This window comes from Heterodontus francisci, chromosome 5 (genome assembly GCF_036365525.1).
Source record: "Heterodontus francisci isolate sHetFra1 chromosome 5, sHetFra1.hap1, whole genome shotgun sequence".
Classification (NCBI taxonomy): Eukaryota; Metazoa; Chordata; class Chondrichthyes; order Heterodontiformes; family Heterodontidae; genus Heterodontus; species Heterodontus francisci.
The window spans coordinates 32,564,168-32,582,675 of record NC_090375.1 but is presented as its reverse complement, the minus strand read 5'-3'; the positions used below and the strand labels follow the sequence as shown (position 1 = coordinate 32,582,675).

Below are 18,508 nucleotides of genomic sequence, written 5' to 3'. Positions count from 1 at the left end.
TGTAGCGTTACTACTTTGTTGCAATAACTATTATTATTGGCAATCCTGGAGGAGCCGCACAAGGTACAGAGATTACGATGTATTAAGGGCTGAGTTTCCCTGTTCAGCTGAGAATATGGTATGTTTTGCTGGCTGGTAACCTTGACTGTGTTGAGCGCTCTGAACCTCGGAGGGTTTACCTCGCCTGTTCAAACAGCTATGCAATCCACTTCCTGAATTTTTCATGGAGACACTTTGATAGTGCAGTATTTTTCTTGGCTGGGCTGTAAGGTTTCAGTTTACAACAGGAACATCTTTCGACAGCATGTAAGTGAACAATGTTTTTTTCCCCCTTTTAACAAAACAAGCTACTTTAGTTTCAAGCATCGACTGACGAGCGAGACCAAGCTCAAGAGAAAGACCACAAGCAACACAGAAAGATAAGATGTAAAGTATTTCAAACATTTACTCCTTCCCTCCCAACCAAATTAGTTTTGAATGGTTAACTTTAGCCTTGCTCTGGTCTGTCTGTGGTATCCAGAAGCACCTTCTCAAATGCTAGGCGCTGCCCACTTGTGTCTGGGGAGGCGTTGTTGTTTATGCTAATCCTGTTTTTAGTAGGCTGGCTTTTTTGATGACTCCAGTTGCTCTAGACAGCAAGCAGTAGGGAGAGAGAGCAAGGCAGAACTGTTGCCTTTAGGAACGCTTTGTAGCCTGAATTACTTATAGTACGTGACGACTGAATACTTTCAGTGCTAGCTGTCACTTAGAATACAAGGAAGCATGCGCTTGTGATAATGGAGATAAATGATTCAGGCAGTGTGGTTTTGACAGCTTACCATTCTTATTCTCCCTCAAGTATACCAATAATGGATCAAAGCTATGTAACAGAAATTCCTTCAAGTCTTGTTCCTACTCACAGGTAAACATTCAAATATGCAGTGTATACATTTCAAATGTATGTGTTCTGTATAAGCTGATATTCTCTGTCATTCGAATCTTTGTTTTGATTACTAGCCAAACATGTATTAAGTGCATTAGATTGTTTGATGCCTAATATTAGCAGACTCATTGTGGGGTGCTGTACAGGCAGGAGGCTACTGGAAGTAGCAATGGAGATGTTTAATTGAATGTTATAAGCAAAGAAAGTTTTTCTAAACTTGATATAAATTCTTGGATTTTTATCTTGTAACAAAACAATTTTTTCATTCATATAGTTGTGCAGCTCCGTTTTTTTTTTGTTACTTAATCTACTGCCTTAGAAAAATGACCCAGGTAGGAAAGATCAGAATTTCTATCGCCATCCGTTTTAGTCTTTTTCCTCTTCCTTGTTTTCTCTCGCTTTCCTTCATTCCCTGCTGTCGCTTCTCTGACTTTCTTCTATCCCTGTCTTTCAACTCCCTCACTCCCCTTTTGCTTTCTCCTCTCTCTCACCCCCTCTCCCTTTTCTCTTTCTATCCCACTTTTCTTTATTTTTCCTTTTTCTCCCTCTTTACCTCTTTTTGTTTCCTCGCTTTGCTTTTTCATTCTACAATTTTAGGATTTCAAATCTGCAGTGCTGTTTTTTAAAAAGCAGCAAAGAATGACTAAAAGATTAATAAGGACAGAAAAATTAGAGTTTGAGAGAAAGCTGGTTGGAAATATAAGAACAGATAGTATGAGTTTCTATACATATTTAAAAAAGAAAAGAGTTAGCAAAGTGAGTGTTGGTCCTATAGAAAGTGAGTCTGGGGAGTTAAATAAGGAGATGGCAGATGAATTGAACAGGTATTTTGAATCTGTCTTCACCATAGAGGATACAAGTAACATCCTAGAAATAGCTGTAAATCAGGAAATGGAAGGGAGGGAGGAACTCAAGAAAATTACAATCACCAGGGAAGTGGTACTGAACAAATTGTTGGAGCTGTGGGCTGACAAGTCTCTGGGTCCTGGTGGACTTTATTCTAAGGTCTTAAAAGAAGTGGCTAGTGAGATAGTTGGTGCATTGGTTTTAATTTTCCAAAATTCCCTAGATTCCATTCCAAGGTTCCATTAGATTGGAAAATAGCAAATGTAACTCCTTTATTCAAAAAGGGAGGGAGACAGAAGGCAGGAAACTACAGGCCAGTTAGCTTAGCATCTATCATAGGGAAAATGGTGAAGCTATTATTAAAGATGTTGTAGCAGGGCATTTAGAAAAATTGAAGGTAATCCGGCAAAGTCAACATGGTTTTGTGAAAGGGAAATCATGCTTAACCAATTTATTGGAGTTCTTTGAAGAAGTAACATGTGCTGTGGATAAAGGGCAACCGGTGGATGTACTGTACTTAGATTTCCAGAAGGCATTTGATAAGGTGCTACATCAAATGTTATTGTGGAAAATAAAAGCTCCTGGTGTAGGGGGTAACATATTGGCATGGATAGAAGATTGGCTAACTAACAGGAAACAGAGAGTAGGCATAAATGGGTCATTTTCTGGTTGGCAAGATGTAATGAGTGATGTGCCACAGGGATCTGTGCTGGGGCCTCAACTTTTTACAATTTTATATAAATGACTTTGATGAAGGGATGGAAGGTATGGTTACTAAATTTGCTGATGACCCAAAGATAGGTAGGAAGGTAAGTTGTGAAGAGGATATAAGGAGGCTACAAAGGGAGATAGATAGGTTAAGTGAGTGGGCAAAGATCTGGCAAATGGAATATAATGTGGGGAAAATGTGAAATTGTCCATTTTGGCAGGAAGAATAACAAAGAAGCATATTATTTAAATGGTGAGATTGCAGAGTTCTGAGATGCAGAAGGATCTGAGTGTCCTAGTGCATGAATCACAGAAGATTAGTATGCAGGTACAGCATAATTAGGAAAGCTAAAGGATTTTATCATTTATTGCGAGGGGAATTGAATACAAAAGTTAGGAGGTTATGCTTCAGTTATACAGGGCATTGGTGAGACCACATCTAGAGTACTGTGTACAGTATTGGTCTCCTTTATTTAAGGAAGGATGTAAATGCATTGGAAGCAGTTCAGAGAAGGTTTACTATCTAATACCTGGAATGGGTGGGCTGTCTTATGAGGAAAGGTTGGACAGGCTAGTATCCACTGGAGTTTAGAAGAGTAAGAGGCGACTTTATTGAAACATATAAGATTCTGAGGGGTCTTGACAGGATGGATGTGGAAAGGATGTTTCCTCTTGTGGGAGAATCTAGAACTAGGGGTCACTGTTTAAAAATAAGGGGTTGCCCATTTTAGGAGAGGAGAAATTTTTTTCTCAGGGTCATGAATCTTTGGAAATCTCTTCCTCAAAAGATGCTGGAAGCAGAGTCTTTGAATATTTTTAAGGCAGAGTTAGATAGTTCTTTATAAGCAATGGGGTGAAAGATTATCAGGGGTAGGTGGGAATATGGAATTGAGGTTACAATCAGATCAGCCTTGATCTTATTGCATGGTGGAGCAGGCTCGAGGGGCCGAGTGGCCTACTCCTACTCCTAATTCATATGTTTGTATTTTTTCAGTATGCCTCAAATTATGCTCGTATTAGCATATCTGTTCTGAGTGAGAGTGTTGAAGTCAGCCCATGACTGCTACACTAACTCACCTGGGTTTTGAAATATAAACATTTTGTGTTTTGTTTTCTCTCAACCTATTAAACTGAAAAAAAAACAACTTTCAAGGATTAATCCTTTGGGGGCTAATACTTTATCAAAACTTCAAAAATATCCAGTAAGGTGACATGCCGATAAAATCTTTTGCATGTATCATCAATTAGAAGACAACGTTTTATCTCAGTAGGTGCCACTCGCTACTTTTTAATGCTCATCAGAAACATAGAAAATAAATTTACTTTTGAAAATTATGTATGTTAAGAAAGATGTTAACATTGCAAAAACTGATTTTCACTGTAAACCAAGGCCTGTGAATATTTCCATGCGTTGGCTGTTGGGTCTATTAAGCTCCCAGTGCAGTGGTCATGAAACCATCGCACACTCTCAGCTGGAAAGGAGCTGCCCACCAGATTGGTGAAGGAAATAAAAGGCGTCCAGGGTTCTAGAACAAATGATCTACAATTTGCAAATAAATTGGCTAACGCCTGATTGAGACTCCCACTGCAAGATTCATTTTTGTCCTGTCAAAGAGCAAGGGTGCTGCCTTACCACCATCCCTTCGCCACCACCCGCACCCCCCCCCTCCACCCCCGCATCACTGCCATGTCTCTGATCACCCCACCCCTTCCCATGACTACTTGACCCCTGACCTCTGGATTTTTTTTCCTTCTTCCCCCACCTCCGAACTTCACTTACCCAAGATCCGCAGCAGCCCAATCTTGGCTTCCTGTTCACCAACTGTTTGGTTTGGCTGTTTTCACCGAGCGGTTCCATTGGAATGAGCCTTGAGGCCCAATATTGGGGGTTGGCTTGAGCCTCGCTATTCAGGTGCAGGGGATGTACTCAGTGCCCCAATGTGTCCAAATATGATGCACTTGTGCTCCTACCCCCAGCTATCCTGGAAAGATGAGTGCAGCCATCACTCATTCTGTTTTTGTGACACTGATGTTACGTTATAGTACCATCTTAATGACGCAATAATGCATCTTGAAACAGATTAGATCATGTTCAAGTTTTTAGGAAACAAGTGTTACGACCAGTTGCAAAAGAGGTCTAGGGTTCCCTTTCAGCCTTCACCTGGTCTGACTGTAACAGGGTTTAATTTTAAACACAGTGTTTTTAGCTCCTCCTTGGTGAATCCTTGTTCACCGCTTTCCAATTATAAGGCAAAGAAACCAGCACAAATAGGTTTTCTTAAGTTGAAAGAAATAAAGTTGAAATTTATTAAACTTAAACTCTAATTCGGTTAACACCTATGAATACACGATGTGTCCACGCTAACGTGCATACACGATGCACATATGCAGATAGAGTTAGAACAGAGCAGAAGAAATAAAATGGAAAAGTTTGAGGCAATCTCTGAAGAGGGTTTTCTGTTACGGATCTTCAAGATCACTGTAGAGTCCGTGATTGTAGGTAGATCTTGCTTTTTGTTGGGGCCCAGTATTATTATTAAGTCTTGTTTGCTGTAGGAGACTTTTCTCTCTTGGGGTTCATTTGTCTTCAGTGGATTCAGAGGCTTGTGAGAAAGAGATGGGAGCAGACAGGAGAGATCTTCTCAGTCCAGGAGCAAACCGTCTTCCTGAGTTGAACATATTAGTATTGAAAGGGAGGAAGTATTAGCTGTTTTAGCGGGCTTAAAAGTGGATAAATCCCCAGGCCCAGATGAGATGTATCCCAGGCTGTTACGTGAGGCAAGGGAGGAGATGGCAGGGGCTCTGACACAAATTTTCAAATCCTCTCTGGCCACAGGAGAGGTACCAGAGGACTGGAGGACAGTGAATGTGGTACCATTATTCAAGAAGGGTAGCAAGGATAAACCAGGTAATTACTGGCCGGTGAGTCTAACATCAGTGGCAGGGAAACTATTGGAAAAATTCTGAGGGACAGGATTAATCTCCACTTGGGGAGGCAGGGATTAATCAGGGATAATCAGCATGGCTTTGTCACGGGGAGATTGTTTCTAACCAACTTGATTGAATTTTACGAGGAGGTGACTAGATGTGTAGATGAGGGTAAAGCAGTTTCTGTAGTCTACATGGAATTCAGTAAGGCTTTTGATAAAGTCCCGCATAGGAGATTGATTAAGAAGGTAAGAGCCCATGGGATCCAGGGCAATTTGGCAAATTGGATCCAAAATTGGCTTAGTGGCAGAAGGCAGAGGATGGTGGTCAAGGGTTGTTTCTGCGAGTGAAAGCCTGTGATCAGTGGTGTACAGCAGGGATCGGTGCTGGGACCCTTGCTGTTTGTAGTATACATTAATGATTTAGACATGAATATAGGAGGTATGAAGTTCGCAGATGACATGGAAATTGGTGGTGTCATAAATTGTGAGGAGGAAAGCCTTAGATTACAGGACGATATAGATGGGCAGAGCAGTGGCAAATGGAATTTAATCCTGAGAAGTGTGAGGTGATGCATTTTGGGAGGACTAACAAGGCAAGGGAATATACAATGGATGGTAGGACCCTAGGAAGTACAGAAGGTCGGAGGGATCTTGGTGTACTTGTCCATAGATCACTGACGGCAGCAGCACAGGTAGATAAGGTGGTTAGGAAGGCATATGGGATACTTGCCTTTATTAGTCGAGGCATAAAATATAAGAGCAGGGAGGTTATGATGGAGTTGTATAAAACGTTAGTTAGGCCACAGCTGGAGTACTGTGTACAGTTCTGGGCACCACACTACAGGAAGGATGTGATTGCACTGGAGAGGGTGCAGAGGCGATTCACCAGGATGTTGCCTGGGCTGGAGGGTTTCAGCTATGAAGAGAGACTGGATAGGCTAAGGTTGTTTTCCTTAGAGCAAAGAAGGCTGAGGGGGGACCTGATATACAAAATTATGAGGGGTATTGATAAGATAGAGAGGAATAAACTTTTTCCCTTAGCAGAGGGGTCAATAACCAGGGGGCATAGATTTAAGGTAAGGGGCAGGAGGTTTAGAGGCGATTTGAGGAAACATTTTTTCACCCAGAGGGTGGTTGGAATCTGGAGCACACTGCTTGAAGAGGTGGTGGAGGCAGGAACCCTCAACATTTAACAAGTATTTAGATGAACACTTGAAACACCATAGCATACAAGGTTACGGGCCAAGTGCTGGAAAATGGGATTAGAATAGGTAGGTGCTTGATGGCCAGCATGGACACAATGGACCGAAGAGCCTGTTTCTGTACTGTATAACTCCATGACTCTGAGTTCAAACTCTCTGTGGCCAGTTCAAAAGAAAGCCCTGGAACAGCCAGTTAGTCATGTCACCAGCTAGTCTAAACAGTCCTGGCCCCTGTGGGTTGCATCACCCCAGCAGGCCCTGGAATGGGCTTCCCCACCCCCTCACTGTCTGGTGACCAACATCCACTGTGGGTTGAATGTGTTAGGGAATGGTCCTTTGTCCTTCCAAATACTGTCTGTCAATATACAAATGTCTTTTACAGCCACGGCTGGTCTGTTTAACAAGTAATTTCCTCCCTCCAGCAACCATTTAAAATCAATGTTCATGACAAAATTATTGTGCCTCATTCTTGGCAGGTGGGGGCCTAGCATAACACAAGCAAAAGACATTTGACAGGTATTTGCCATTCTTCAGTCAAGTTTAGCTTTGTACGAGGAATGTCCCAAGTTTCATACCTGGTCTGTGCTGAGTGAGCTGAAGGAACAATTTCAGCTTCTTGTGAAGGAGACGCAAGTGTGATTTACATTGCTATTTTTCTGTATATATTCCACAAACCCCATTATGGCCAGTGACAAATCTATTCTGACAGTGCCTCATGTTCATTGACTGAATAATATAAGTATCAGACCTCTGTGACCCTTTTAACCCTGGCTGTTTTTTAACCTTTGCCAGCTGTCACATACCATGTGGTTCCATTAATGACTGGAGGGGTTGATCTGTTTTTGAATGGGGATAATGCAAGAAATTTCATTAAAGTTCCATGTGATCCGGACACATCTGCCATGTGAATTTGTGTTAGTTAGCAGCTCTTTTGCCATTGTTTTCTGTCCTTCTCAACCGAAGTTCCTGACTCATGCTGGTATGTAGTTCTACAACAGCTTGCATTTATATAGCACCTTTAGTTTAGTATAATGTTTCCCCTAATGATACTTTAGCCAAATAGTAATTCTTTAAGTGGTAGTCTAAGTAGTGAATGTTAACAGCCAATTCCGACAGCTGATCATAATTCAGCAGCGACATGGGTACATTTTCAGCAGGCTCGCTGAAAAGCAGTCTAAAAGTGCCCTGAAGTTCTTCCTACCTTGGCCCGGGGAGCTGAGTCCAGTGACAGTCTTCCCAGCTGTGATCAACTAACTCCGCACAGACCAGGGATTTAATATGGGATCTTTGTGGTCTGCATTACTCAATACCACACAAGGCAATTGCATTTACATAAGATTCCACTGGAGGAATCTGTGCTAACCATACTCTCGTAGGAAGTGGAATTTCTTGGAAAAAAAAACCAGAATGAATTTTTTAAATATTTCCTGAATAGTTTAGTACAGAAACCAGTTACGTAAGTTGGACTCTGTTTTGCAATGATAGCTTGTGCTGTTGCAGTTTTGTTTTCTAAGTGGAAAATAGATCCCAATGCGCTGTTAAATGCAAAGAAGAAGATTGTCCATTTTGATCTTGTCATTAAATTTGGGTGTGGCTTACGCACTTCAAACGTATTGCAGGTTTCTTCAAAATTAAACATTCAGAAGCTTAGTGTTTGAATATTCCTGAGGTTTTTGTTTATAAATTAGGAGGTCATGTTGTACTAAAAAAGTAGATTTAAAAAAGAAAATACACCAACAAACAAAAGTAATCTACTCCTGAGTTCTCTTATGCTGCTAGCCAGAATCTTTCCTCCTACGAAGTTCAAGAACGGAATAGCTGCTGGTGCGTTTTCATTAAATAGATATCCTGGGGGTTTACAACTGACCAGAAACTTAACTGAGCCAAACATATAGAAACTGTGGCTACAAGAGCAGGTCAGACGCTGGGAATTCTGCAGCAAGTAACCCACTTCCTGACTCCTCAAAGTCTTTCCACAATCTAAAGGCACAAGCCAGGAGTGTGTTGGAATACTCTCAACTTGCCTGGATGAGTACGGCTCCAACAGCACTCAAAGAACCTCATCACCATCCAGGACAAAGCAACCCACTTGACCGGCACCCCATCCGCCACCTTCAACATTCACTCCCTCCACCACTGGTGTACAGTGGTAGAGGTGTGTACTATATACAAGATGCACTGCAGCAACTCGCCAAGTCTTCTCTGATAGCACCTTCCAAGCCTGAAAACGCTACCACATAGCAGGACAAGGGCAGCAGATGTATGGGAACACCACCACCTACAAGTTCCCCCTCCAAACCACACGCTGAACATTATCGCTGTATCTTCACTGTTGCTGGGTTAAAGTCCTGTAACTCTCTTCCTAACAGCACTGTGGGTATACCTACACCACATGGACTGCAACGGTTCAAGAAGGCTGCTCACCACCTCAAGGGCAATTGGGAATCCACAACAAATGTTGACCTAGCCAGTGATTCTCACATCCCGTGAAAGAATTTTTCAAAAACTGCTGTATGCCTCAGTCTGGGAAATAGAGACTGAATGATTGATAGGCTGAGGCACAAGGGAAGTAGGATTGCAGAGCTGGTCAACAAACCAGTTAATAATTAAGGAATAATCAGGAAGGCAGAAGTGTATGAAAAGAATAAGGTAGGACACAAGCCAACCAGTCGGGGCTCTCTTCTCATACAGTATAAAGTTTTTGCTTCCCCTTACATTGGTATTCTTGCGGTATTGTCCTGATGAGCATAAGATGAAAAGCTTCAACAACATGTCTCTATTTTCAGCAGAGAAAAAACTGTTCTGTTAAATTAGAGGTTGCTCATTTTTTTTTAAAACCATTTTGAATACTTTGACTTAAAATGTTTTCACAAATATTGGGGTTGATTTAGTTGAATGTTCACTGTTAGCATCTTATTTTTTCATGGAATGTGGACTTTGCAGCAAGGCTGCATTTATTGCCCAACCTTGGTAACAACAGCTGCATGACAGAACTGCCCAATTTCACCACATTCCTGGACTTCTCAAATTACAGTGGTCATTAATGGAACACCTGTTCCTACAGGCTCCAAGGCAAAACCACACAACATGAAGAGAAAGGGCTTCTATTCCATCAATGTGTGGCTATTCAGTGACCAGGAAAATAGCCATTTCACAGGTAATAACGGGGAGAACTGCCCTGCTTCTCTTTGAAATAGCCCACCTGAGAGCACAGACTTGCTATGACATCTCATGTGACGGACAGCACCTCAGACAGTGCAGCACTCCCTCAGTGTGCCACTGGAGCATCGGCTGAGATTTTGTACTCAATTTCCTGGAATGGGACTTGAATTCATGACCTTAAAGGTGAGAGTGCTGCCAACTGAGCCATGGCTGACACCTCAATGCAGAGGAGGTTCTCCCATCTTGTTTAGGACTCTCAACACTGGGGTGCTTCTATAGATGCCCACATATTTGCCATCTACTCAGTTGTGGATTACAATGCCTTCTTGAATAACTGCACAGATGTAGGTAATAGATTCCTCATAACTTGCGGGGTGCTTTAGACTGACTCGAGTGACTGATGTATATGATCCTAGTCAGACGACTATCTCCTTGTATAAACAGGTCCAAACATTTGGTTCAGCAGCTGAGGGAAAAGTGAGCTGCCCCTCATTGCTACCGGCTAGCGCTTGTAACAAGTGGTGTGGTTTTAAGAGGTGCTGCCTTCACTGCCGTTGGGACTGCTGACTGGCTTATTATGGATACTACAAAAATAGAAGATTAATATGACACTGGCTTTCAGTTACTGCTTATATATCAATAGAATTGAGAAGTAGGGAAGTTATGCTAAACCTGTATCGAACCTTGGTTAGATCATACTTAAGAAGTAAATAAAAACAGTGCTGTTTTTATTCCCTGTTTTTATTTCAGATTTCCAGCATCCGCAGCATTTTGCTCATACTTTGAGGCAGTACATGCAGTTCTGGTTGCAATATTATAAAAGGGACGTAGAGGCACTGAAGAGGGTGCAGAGAAGATTTATAAGGATGACACCAGAAATGTCAGCAAAAGATGAACAGGCTGGCTCTCTTTTCTCTTGAAAAAAGAAGTTGGGAGGTGCGATGGGGGTGACCTAATAGAGGCCTTTAAAGTTATGTAAGGTTTTGATAAGAGTGGATACAGAAAGAATATTTCCTCTTGGGGAAGTGCATAACTAGAGACAATCAATATAAGATTGTCAACAAGAAATCCAATAGGGAATTCAGAAAAAACTTCTTTACTCAAAGAGTGGCGAGAATGTGAAACTCACTACTGCAGGGAGTGGTTGAAGCAATTCGTATAGATGTATTAAAGGGGAAGTTAGACAAGCATTTAAAGGAGAAGGGAATAGAGGGTTACTACGATAGATTTAGATGAGGAAAGATGGGAGGAGACTTGAGTGGAGCATAAATGTTGGCACGACTGGTTGTGCAGAATGGCCTGTTTCTGTGCTGTGTAATCCAATATACAATGTACCATGGTGTGGATTTGGGTCTGTGCCCAGTTGAGTGAGTGGGGGGGTTTGGCAGACATTACAAGAGATAAATGGTACCAACCCTCAGCTTGTGCGATGCCTCAGACTTCAACGTCCCACACTCCTGTTTCTCGTATCAGCGATGCCCAGCGTGGCCTGCTTCAATAATGTCAATAACGGGAAGTTTCAAGGCCCTCCTTCCATGTGAATCAGCTCCTTCCTGTTATGAACCAATATGTCTTGCAAGGTTATTTTTATTTGTTTCATGGGATGTGGGTGTTGCTGGCGAAGCTGGCATTTGTTGCCCATCCCTAATTGCCCATGAAGGTGTTGGTGAGCTGCCTTCTTGAACTGCTGCAGTTCATCTGGTGTGGGTACACCAACTGTTGGGGAGGGAGTTCCAGAATTTTGATCCAGGGACTGAAGTATTTTTGGTATTCTGGAAGTTTCAAGGACATATACAGCAGCATCTTAAATAAATGAACATGTATCATGCCATTTTGTCTTGTTGGAAGGATTTTTGCAGTGACGCCAAGAGATTCATTTGTAAGTCCAATTGAATGTTTTCTAGTCCAGGCTGTCCATGCAGTCAAAGAAATATTAGGTTGTCTTGAGTACATTGCATGGAACAGCAGTAAATGTGCAACAGGTGGAGATGAAATGTTTTGTGACATGCACACTTGGACAATTTATTTGGTATAAGGAACTATGAAGTGATCGCTTTCTTCAGATCTTTTTTTTTTTTTTGTTGCTTTATCTCTCCTGACTCTGAAGACAGCATTAAATCAAGTGCCAGGTGTCAGACTGCACTGTTGTCCTGTCCTGTGGGAAAGTTGCCTCATGGTAGATCTTCCTGCACCCACTTCATGCAGTACTATCACCAGCCAGGTGTCTGCCGTGGCTCAGTGGTCACACTCTCACCTGAGTCAGAAGGTTGTGGGTTCACAGTCCCACTCTTGCAATCTGAGCACAAAGTCGAGGCTGACACTCCAGCACAGTACTGAGGGATGAGATGTTAAACCAAGGCCACATCTTCTCCCTCAGGTGGATGTAAAAGACACTATTGAAAGTAGAGCATGGGAATTATTCCCAGTGTCCTGGCCAATATTTATCCTGCAGTTAACACTTAAAACAGCATATGTGGTCATTATTCTATTGCTGGCTGTGTACAAATTGGCTGCTGTTTCCTATATTCCAATTCCAATTCAAAAGTACATCATTAGCTGTAAAGCACTTTGTAACGTCCTGAAGTTGTAAGTTTTTTTTTAACCTGCAAGATCTACTCCAGTTTGCTTCCAAGTTCCTTTGAACATAGCCTGCACTGCACCCCTTTCAATAGCAATTGAATGCCACTGATCTGATCATGCACAGGTGAACACCTGCAGGCACACTTCTGGGCAAGTGGGACCACCCATTGATGTGTAAGTTACCCCAGACCAGTTCATTTAGCAGGTGACAGTCACAAATAACAAGTTGGCTGGATGCCCTACTGTGCACTATTCCAGCCTACGATTCGTCTGTATCAGAATTTCTACCTTGCATATGAAAGCTAAATGAGTTCAAGAGGATTAGTAGAAGCACCCCCAGGAGTTGTAAAACCCAGATATGCAATAACATGATTGATCAGATAATGACTGTCCTCAGGCGTTTTGGAAGTGTTAGGTCTTATCAGGCACTGGGCAAAAGGAACCAGGGGAACACCCTTGCTCTAATTACCAGCATAAGTACATTGTGTGCTGAGGACACCACAGCTGTTTAAAAGCATGCATAGCTTTTGTGTGACACATGAATTTTCAGAAGTGAAACCGGCTACTTATAGAATTTTTTGTTGAATCGGTTTTTTTTTCTGTAACGGTACTAACCCATTAACCTTTATTGCTCCAGGGACCTTTTTATTGGATATCTTAGTTGATATGGGTCTACTAGGTTGGATGGGGGGTGAAGGGTATGGACTGGGAATGATTACATGTAATACAATACCCTACTAATCACTCAATGTAGCATATACATACAGCGCAAGGCACATCCGAATAATGGGAAGCAACACAAAATGCCTAATGTTTGTAGTATTTTGTTCCAAATTATATTCCCACCAATTTCTTCTCTTTCCTGAAGCCACGGACTCATTGCAGAGTATGGTTACACACATGCTATCTGTTCTCTGGTACCTTGTCCAAGTACCAATTCTTTATGCATGAGCCTAGACAATGAATCTTGCCATGCTATTTAACACCATGGACACATCACAGCTTGATCTTCACTATGTGGTCAATGGTTAACACTCAGAAGAAAGAACATGCATTAATATAAGCGTGTATTACAATTTTCAAGAGCTTTGAATATACTTGAATCGCTATCAAGTGGAGATACATTTGTTACACAGCAGCCAGTTTTTACACCGTAAGATCCCACAATGTGATTGATTAATGGTGTTAGTTGAGGAAAGAGTGTTGGCTAGGACATTGTGAGAACTCTGCTCTTTTTTTCAATGCTATTGGATTGTTGACACCCATCTGAAACACAGACCAGGGAAGGAGAACTTTGATTTTACATCTTGCCTTGGGGAAGAAAGAATTTTCATTTTAGCACCTTTCAATGCCTCATGATGTCCCAAAGTGGTTTACTGCCAATGAAGAACTTTCTTTTTATTCATTCATGGGATGTGGGCATCGCTGGCCAGCATTTATTGCCCATCCCTAATTGCCCTTGAGAAGGTGGTGGTGAGCTGCCTTCTTGAACCGCTGCAGTCCATTTGGGATAGGTGTACCCACAGTGCTGTTAGGAAGGGAGTTCCAGGATTTTGACCCAGCGACAGTGAAGGGACGGCAATATAGTTCCAAGTCAGGATGGTGTGTGACTTGGAGGGGAACTTGCAGGTGGTGGTGTTCCCATGTATTTGCTGCCCTTGTCCTTCTAGTTGGCAGAGGTCGCGGGTTTGGAAGGTGCTGTCTAAGGAGCCTTGGTGCATTTTGTAATGTAGTACTGTTGTAAGGAGATATGCAGCCAATTTGTACACTGCAACAACTCACAAATAGCTAATGGATAAATGGCTATAATCTGTTTCAGTGATGCTTGTTGAGGGATAAATATTGACCATGGCACTGGGGAGGAATTCTTTGGGTTTCTTTGAATAGTATATTGGAATCTTTTACATCCACCCAAGAGGCTAGGCAGGGTTTTGGTTTAGCATCCCATCCTCTGACAGGGCAGCATTTCCTCAGTAATGCTATGAAGTATCAACCTGTATTATGTCTCTGGACTGAGGTTGAACCCAGAGTATTCCGATTTAGAGGAGAGTGTGCTACCATTGAGTCAAAGTTGACAACTTCACTGAAATACTGCATTGATGTATTAATGTGGACTTTGTGCTCCTCTCCTTGTGTGGGGTATAGAGGGTCCATTTTAAGGGCACTAATCAATCGTAGTGCTGTTATTGCTATCCCATATCAGTTAACTCAGCACAGAGCAAACATCAAACCTGCAAGCTTCCTAGTCTGTACAGCTTATGCGTATGTTCCAACTAGGATATTGGGACAATTCTTTCAAGACAGCTTTGAAAAGACACTGCCCTAGATGTAGTATTGGGTTAGAGGTGGGGCACAGTCTGAGTGCAGCATGAGCCTGAAGAGACCAATAGCAGTACCAAAGCAAATTGGAGTGCCAGGCTCATTTGTTAAAAGTAAGCTAGGGGTGCCAGTCATGACCCCACAGTTTGCTCACTGGTTGTGGGGAAAAAGCAAGGCTGTGATGCCAGGAGCAGGCATGAGCGATGTCTGGCAGTGCCCTGCACTTTTATGCTGAGCCAGCAGCTTTTAACTTGGCTTTTGAGTCACAGCTTCCAGCAGTCCTTCTAAGGAGAGAGGGTTTAGCTCCTGTGTGCCTGAGAGAACTGACCAAAGCAAGCATGGCGCATGCTGCAGTCACTCGCCAACCAGTTTCAGAAAGGGACTTGAAACATGCATTAGGCCCATTGCCTATGCAATTTGGGGGCCCAACGTTGACTGGATACAAGATGCCGTAACCAATATGGCATGTGGTGCAGATGGCTTTTTAGCCCATCCTTTCCATAGCTTTCAACTGTCTAATTGACTCTTGACTGCAGCTGTTCCAAGACTGAACAATGAAAAATCACTTGTAAGAGTATGTTTCCTCCCTGTGTAAAGTGTCTCCATCCAATTTAATGGTACTATATTCCTCTAAAGAATAACATTTTTTAACTTTTTCCAATACTCATTAAACTGGGGTTGGTCTCCTGGCTTGATGGTAATAGTAGAATAAGGGATATCCTGGACTATGGAGTTACAGATTGTGGTTGAATACAATTCTGCCTCTGATGGCCCACAGTTTATCACTGTCCAGTGACCCCCTACTGGAAATTTATATAGAGTCAGAGTCGTACAGCACAGAAACAGGCCCTTAGGCCCACCGCGTCCATGCCAACCATAATGCCTATCTATGCTAATCCTGCCTGCATTAATTCCATATCCCTCTATGCCTTGCTCATTCAAGTACCTGTCCAGATGCCTGTTAAATGTTACTACTGTTCCTGCGTCCACCACCTCCTCAGGCAGCTCATTCCAGATACCCACTATTCTTTGTGTGAAAAATTTACCCCTTTGATCCCCTTTTTAAACCTCCTCCCTCTCACCTTAAATCTATGCCCTCTAGTTTTAGTCACCCCTACCATGGTAAACGGACTCTGGCTATCTGCTCTATCTATGCGTCTCATAATTTTATATACCTCTGTCATGTCCCCTCTCAGCCTCCTTCGCTCCAGGGAAAACAGACCCAGTCTATCCAATCTCTCTTTATAACTCAAGCCCTCCAAACCAGGCAACATCCTTGTGAATCTTTTCTGCACCCTCTCTAGCTTAATCACATTTTTCCTGTAGTGCGGCGACCAGAACTGCACACCGTACTCCAAATGCGGCCTAACCAACATTATGTACAACTGTAACATGAATTCCCAACTCTTGTACTCAATGCCTCAGCTGATGAAGGCAAGCATGCCATATGCCTTCTTCACCAACCTGTCTACCTGTGTTGTCACTTTCAGGGAACTATGTACTCACACCCCAAGGTGTCTCTGCTCAACAACACTCCCCAGGGCCCTGCCATTCACTGTATATGTCCTGCCCTAGTTTAACTTCCGAAAATGCATCACTTCGCACTTGTCTGCATTAAATTCCATTTGCCAATCCCTTGCCCACTTTCCCAGTTGATCTATATCCTGTTGTAGCCTTAGACAACCTTCTTCACTGTCCACTATACCACCAATTTTGGTGTCATCTGCAAACTTACTAATCATGCCCCCTACATTCTCATCCAAGTCATTAATATATATAACAAACAACAGAGGGCCCAGCACCGATCTCTGCGGCACACAACTGGTCACCGGCCTCCAATCTTAAAAACAACCCTCCACTACCACCCTCTGCCTCCTATCACCAAGCCAATTTTGTATCCAATTGGCTAACTCACCCTGGATCCCATGTGTTTGAACCTTCCGGACCAGCCGACCAAGCGGGACCTTGTCAAAGGCCTTGCTAAAGTCCATGTAGACAACGTCCAGCACCCTTCTCTGGTCAATCCTCTTGGTCACCTCCTCAAAAAACTCAATCAAATTCGTGATACATGATTGCCTATGCACAAAGCCATGCTGACTATCCCTACTCAGACCTTGCCTTTCCAAATGCATATAAATCCTGTCTCTCAGAATCCCTTCCAATAACTTTCCCACCATTGATGTAAGGCTCACCGGCCTGTAGTTCCCTGGCTTATCCCTGCTGCCCTTTTTTAAATAAAGGTACAACATTAGCTATCTTCCAGTCTTCCGGAACCTTACCCGTGGCTAACGATAATACAAAAATCTCTTGCCAGGGCCCCAGCAATCTCCTCCCTTGCTTCCCATAGCATTCTAGGATACACCTGGTCTGGCCCTGGGGATTTATCCACCTTAATGCGCTTCAAAACCTCCAACACCTCCTCCTTTGTAATGTTGATGTGCTCCAGGATATCGATGTTCCCTTCCATGACCTTCTCCATGGTAAATACAGACGAGAAGTATTCATTTAAGACCTCGCCCATTTCCCATGGCACCACATAGATTACCACACTGATCCTTAAGGGGACCTACTCTCTCCCTAGCTACCTTTTTACTCTTAATATACTTATAGAATTTTTTAGGATTCTCCTTTATCTTATTTGCCAGGGAAATCTCATGGCCCCTTTTCGCCCTCCTAATTTCCTTAAGTGTACTCCTACATCCCCTATACTCCTCGAGGGACTTGCTTGATCCCAGCTGCCTATATCTGACATATGCCTCCTTCTTTGTCCTGACCAGACCCTCAATATCCCTCATCAACCAAGGGTTCCCTAAACTTGCCAGCCTTGCCCTTCCATCTAACAGGAACATGCCGGCCCTGAACTCTTCCTATCTCACTTTTAAAAGCCTCCCACTTGCCAGACGTCCCTTTACCTGTAAACAGCCTCTCCCATTCAACTTTTGAGAGTTCCTGTCTGATGCCATGGAAATTAGCCTTCCCCCAATTTAGGACTTCGACTTGAGGACCAGTCCTATCCTTTTCCATAACTATCTTAAAGCTAATAGAGTTATGGTCACTGGTTCCAAAGTGTTCTCCCACTGACACATCAACCACCTGCCTATCCTCATTTCCTAAGAGGAGGTTGAGTGTAGCCCTTTCTCTAGTAGGGCCATCCACATACTGCTTCAGAAAACTATCCTGGACACGCTTAACAAATTCTTCCTCATCTGATCCCTTAGCACTAAGGCAGTCCCAGTCAATATTAGGGAAGTTAAAATCACCTACTATTACAACCCTATAATTCCTACACCAACTGTGATTTCCCTACATATACGCTCCTCCAATTCCCTCTGACTAATGGGGGGCCTATAGTAAAATCCCATCAAAGTGATCACCCCTTTCTTATTTCTAAGTTCTACCCATATGGCCTCGCTGGACGCTTCCCCCCTCCCCCCACTCTTGCTCGGAATATCCTCTCTCAGTACTGCCGTGATGTCCTCCCTAATCAATAGTGCAACTCCCCCTGCTCTCTTACCTCCACCTCTGTCACTCCGGAAGCATTGGTACCCTGGAACATTGAGCTGCCAGTCCTGCCCATCCCTCAACCACGTTTCCGTAATAGCTATAATATCACAATCCCATGTACTGATCCATGCTCTGAGTTCATCTGCTTTACCTGTAAGGCTTCTTGCATTAAAATAAATGCAGTTTAGCCTACCAGACCTTCCCACGCTCCCTGTCCTGCCCCTGCCCGGCCTGCCTACTGGACTTGCTTGCTTTAGCCTCTACATTTGCCTCAACTATCTCATCGGAGAGACTACTACTTTGGATCCCACCCCCCTGCCAGACTAGTTTAAACC

General features: G+C 43.0%; 1 protein-coding gene across 3 annotated transcripts in view; it reads left to right on the top strand.

Annotated features, from left to right (window-relative positions):
* Positions 1–284: 284 nt before the first annotated feature.
* Positions 285–18,508, top strand: part of arhgap28 (Rho GTPase activating protein 28) — a 243,731-nt gene continuing 225,507 nt past the window's right edge. Inside the window, exon 1 of one of the 3 annotated variants that reach the window (XM_068031289.1) lies at positions 285–306. In XM_068031289.1, the coding sequence (XP_067887390.1) occupies positions 305–306 (2 nt within the window). In that variant the 5' untranslated portion in view covers positions 285–304. Of the gene's footprint in view, positions 307–327; positions 427–642; positions 902–18,508 lie in introns of those variants that run through there. The other 2 variants (XM_068031287.1, XM_068031284.1) reach the window with 2 other exon arrangements.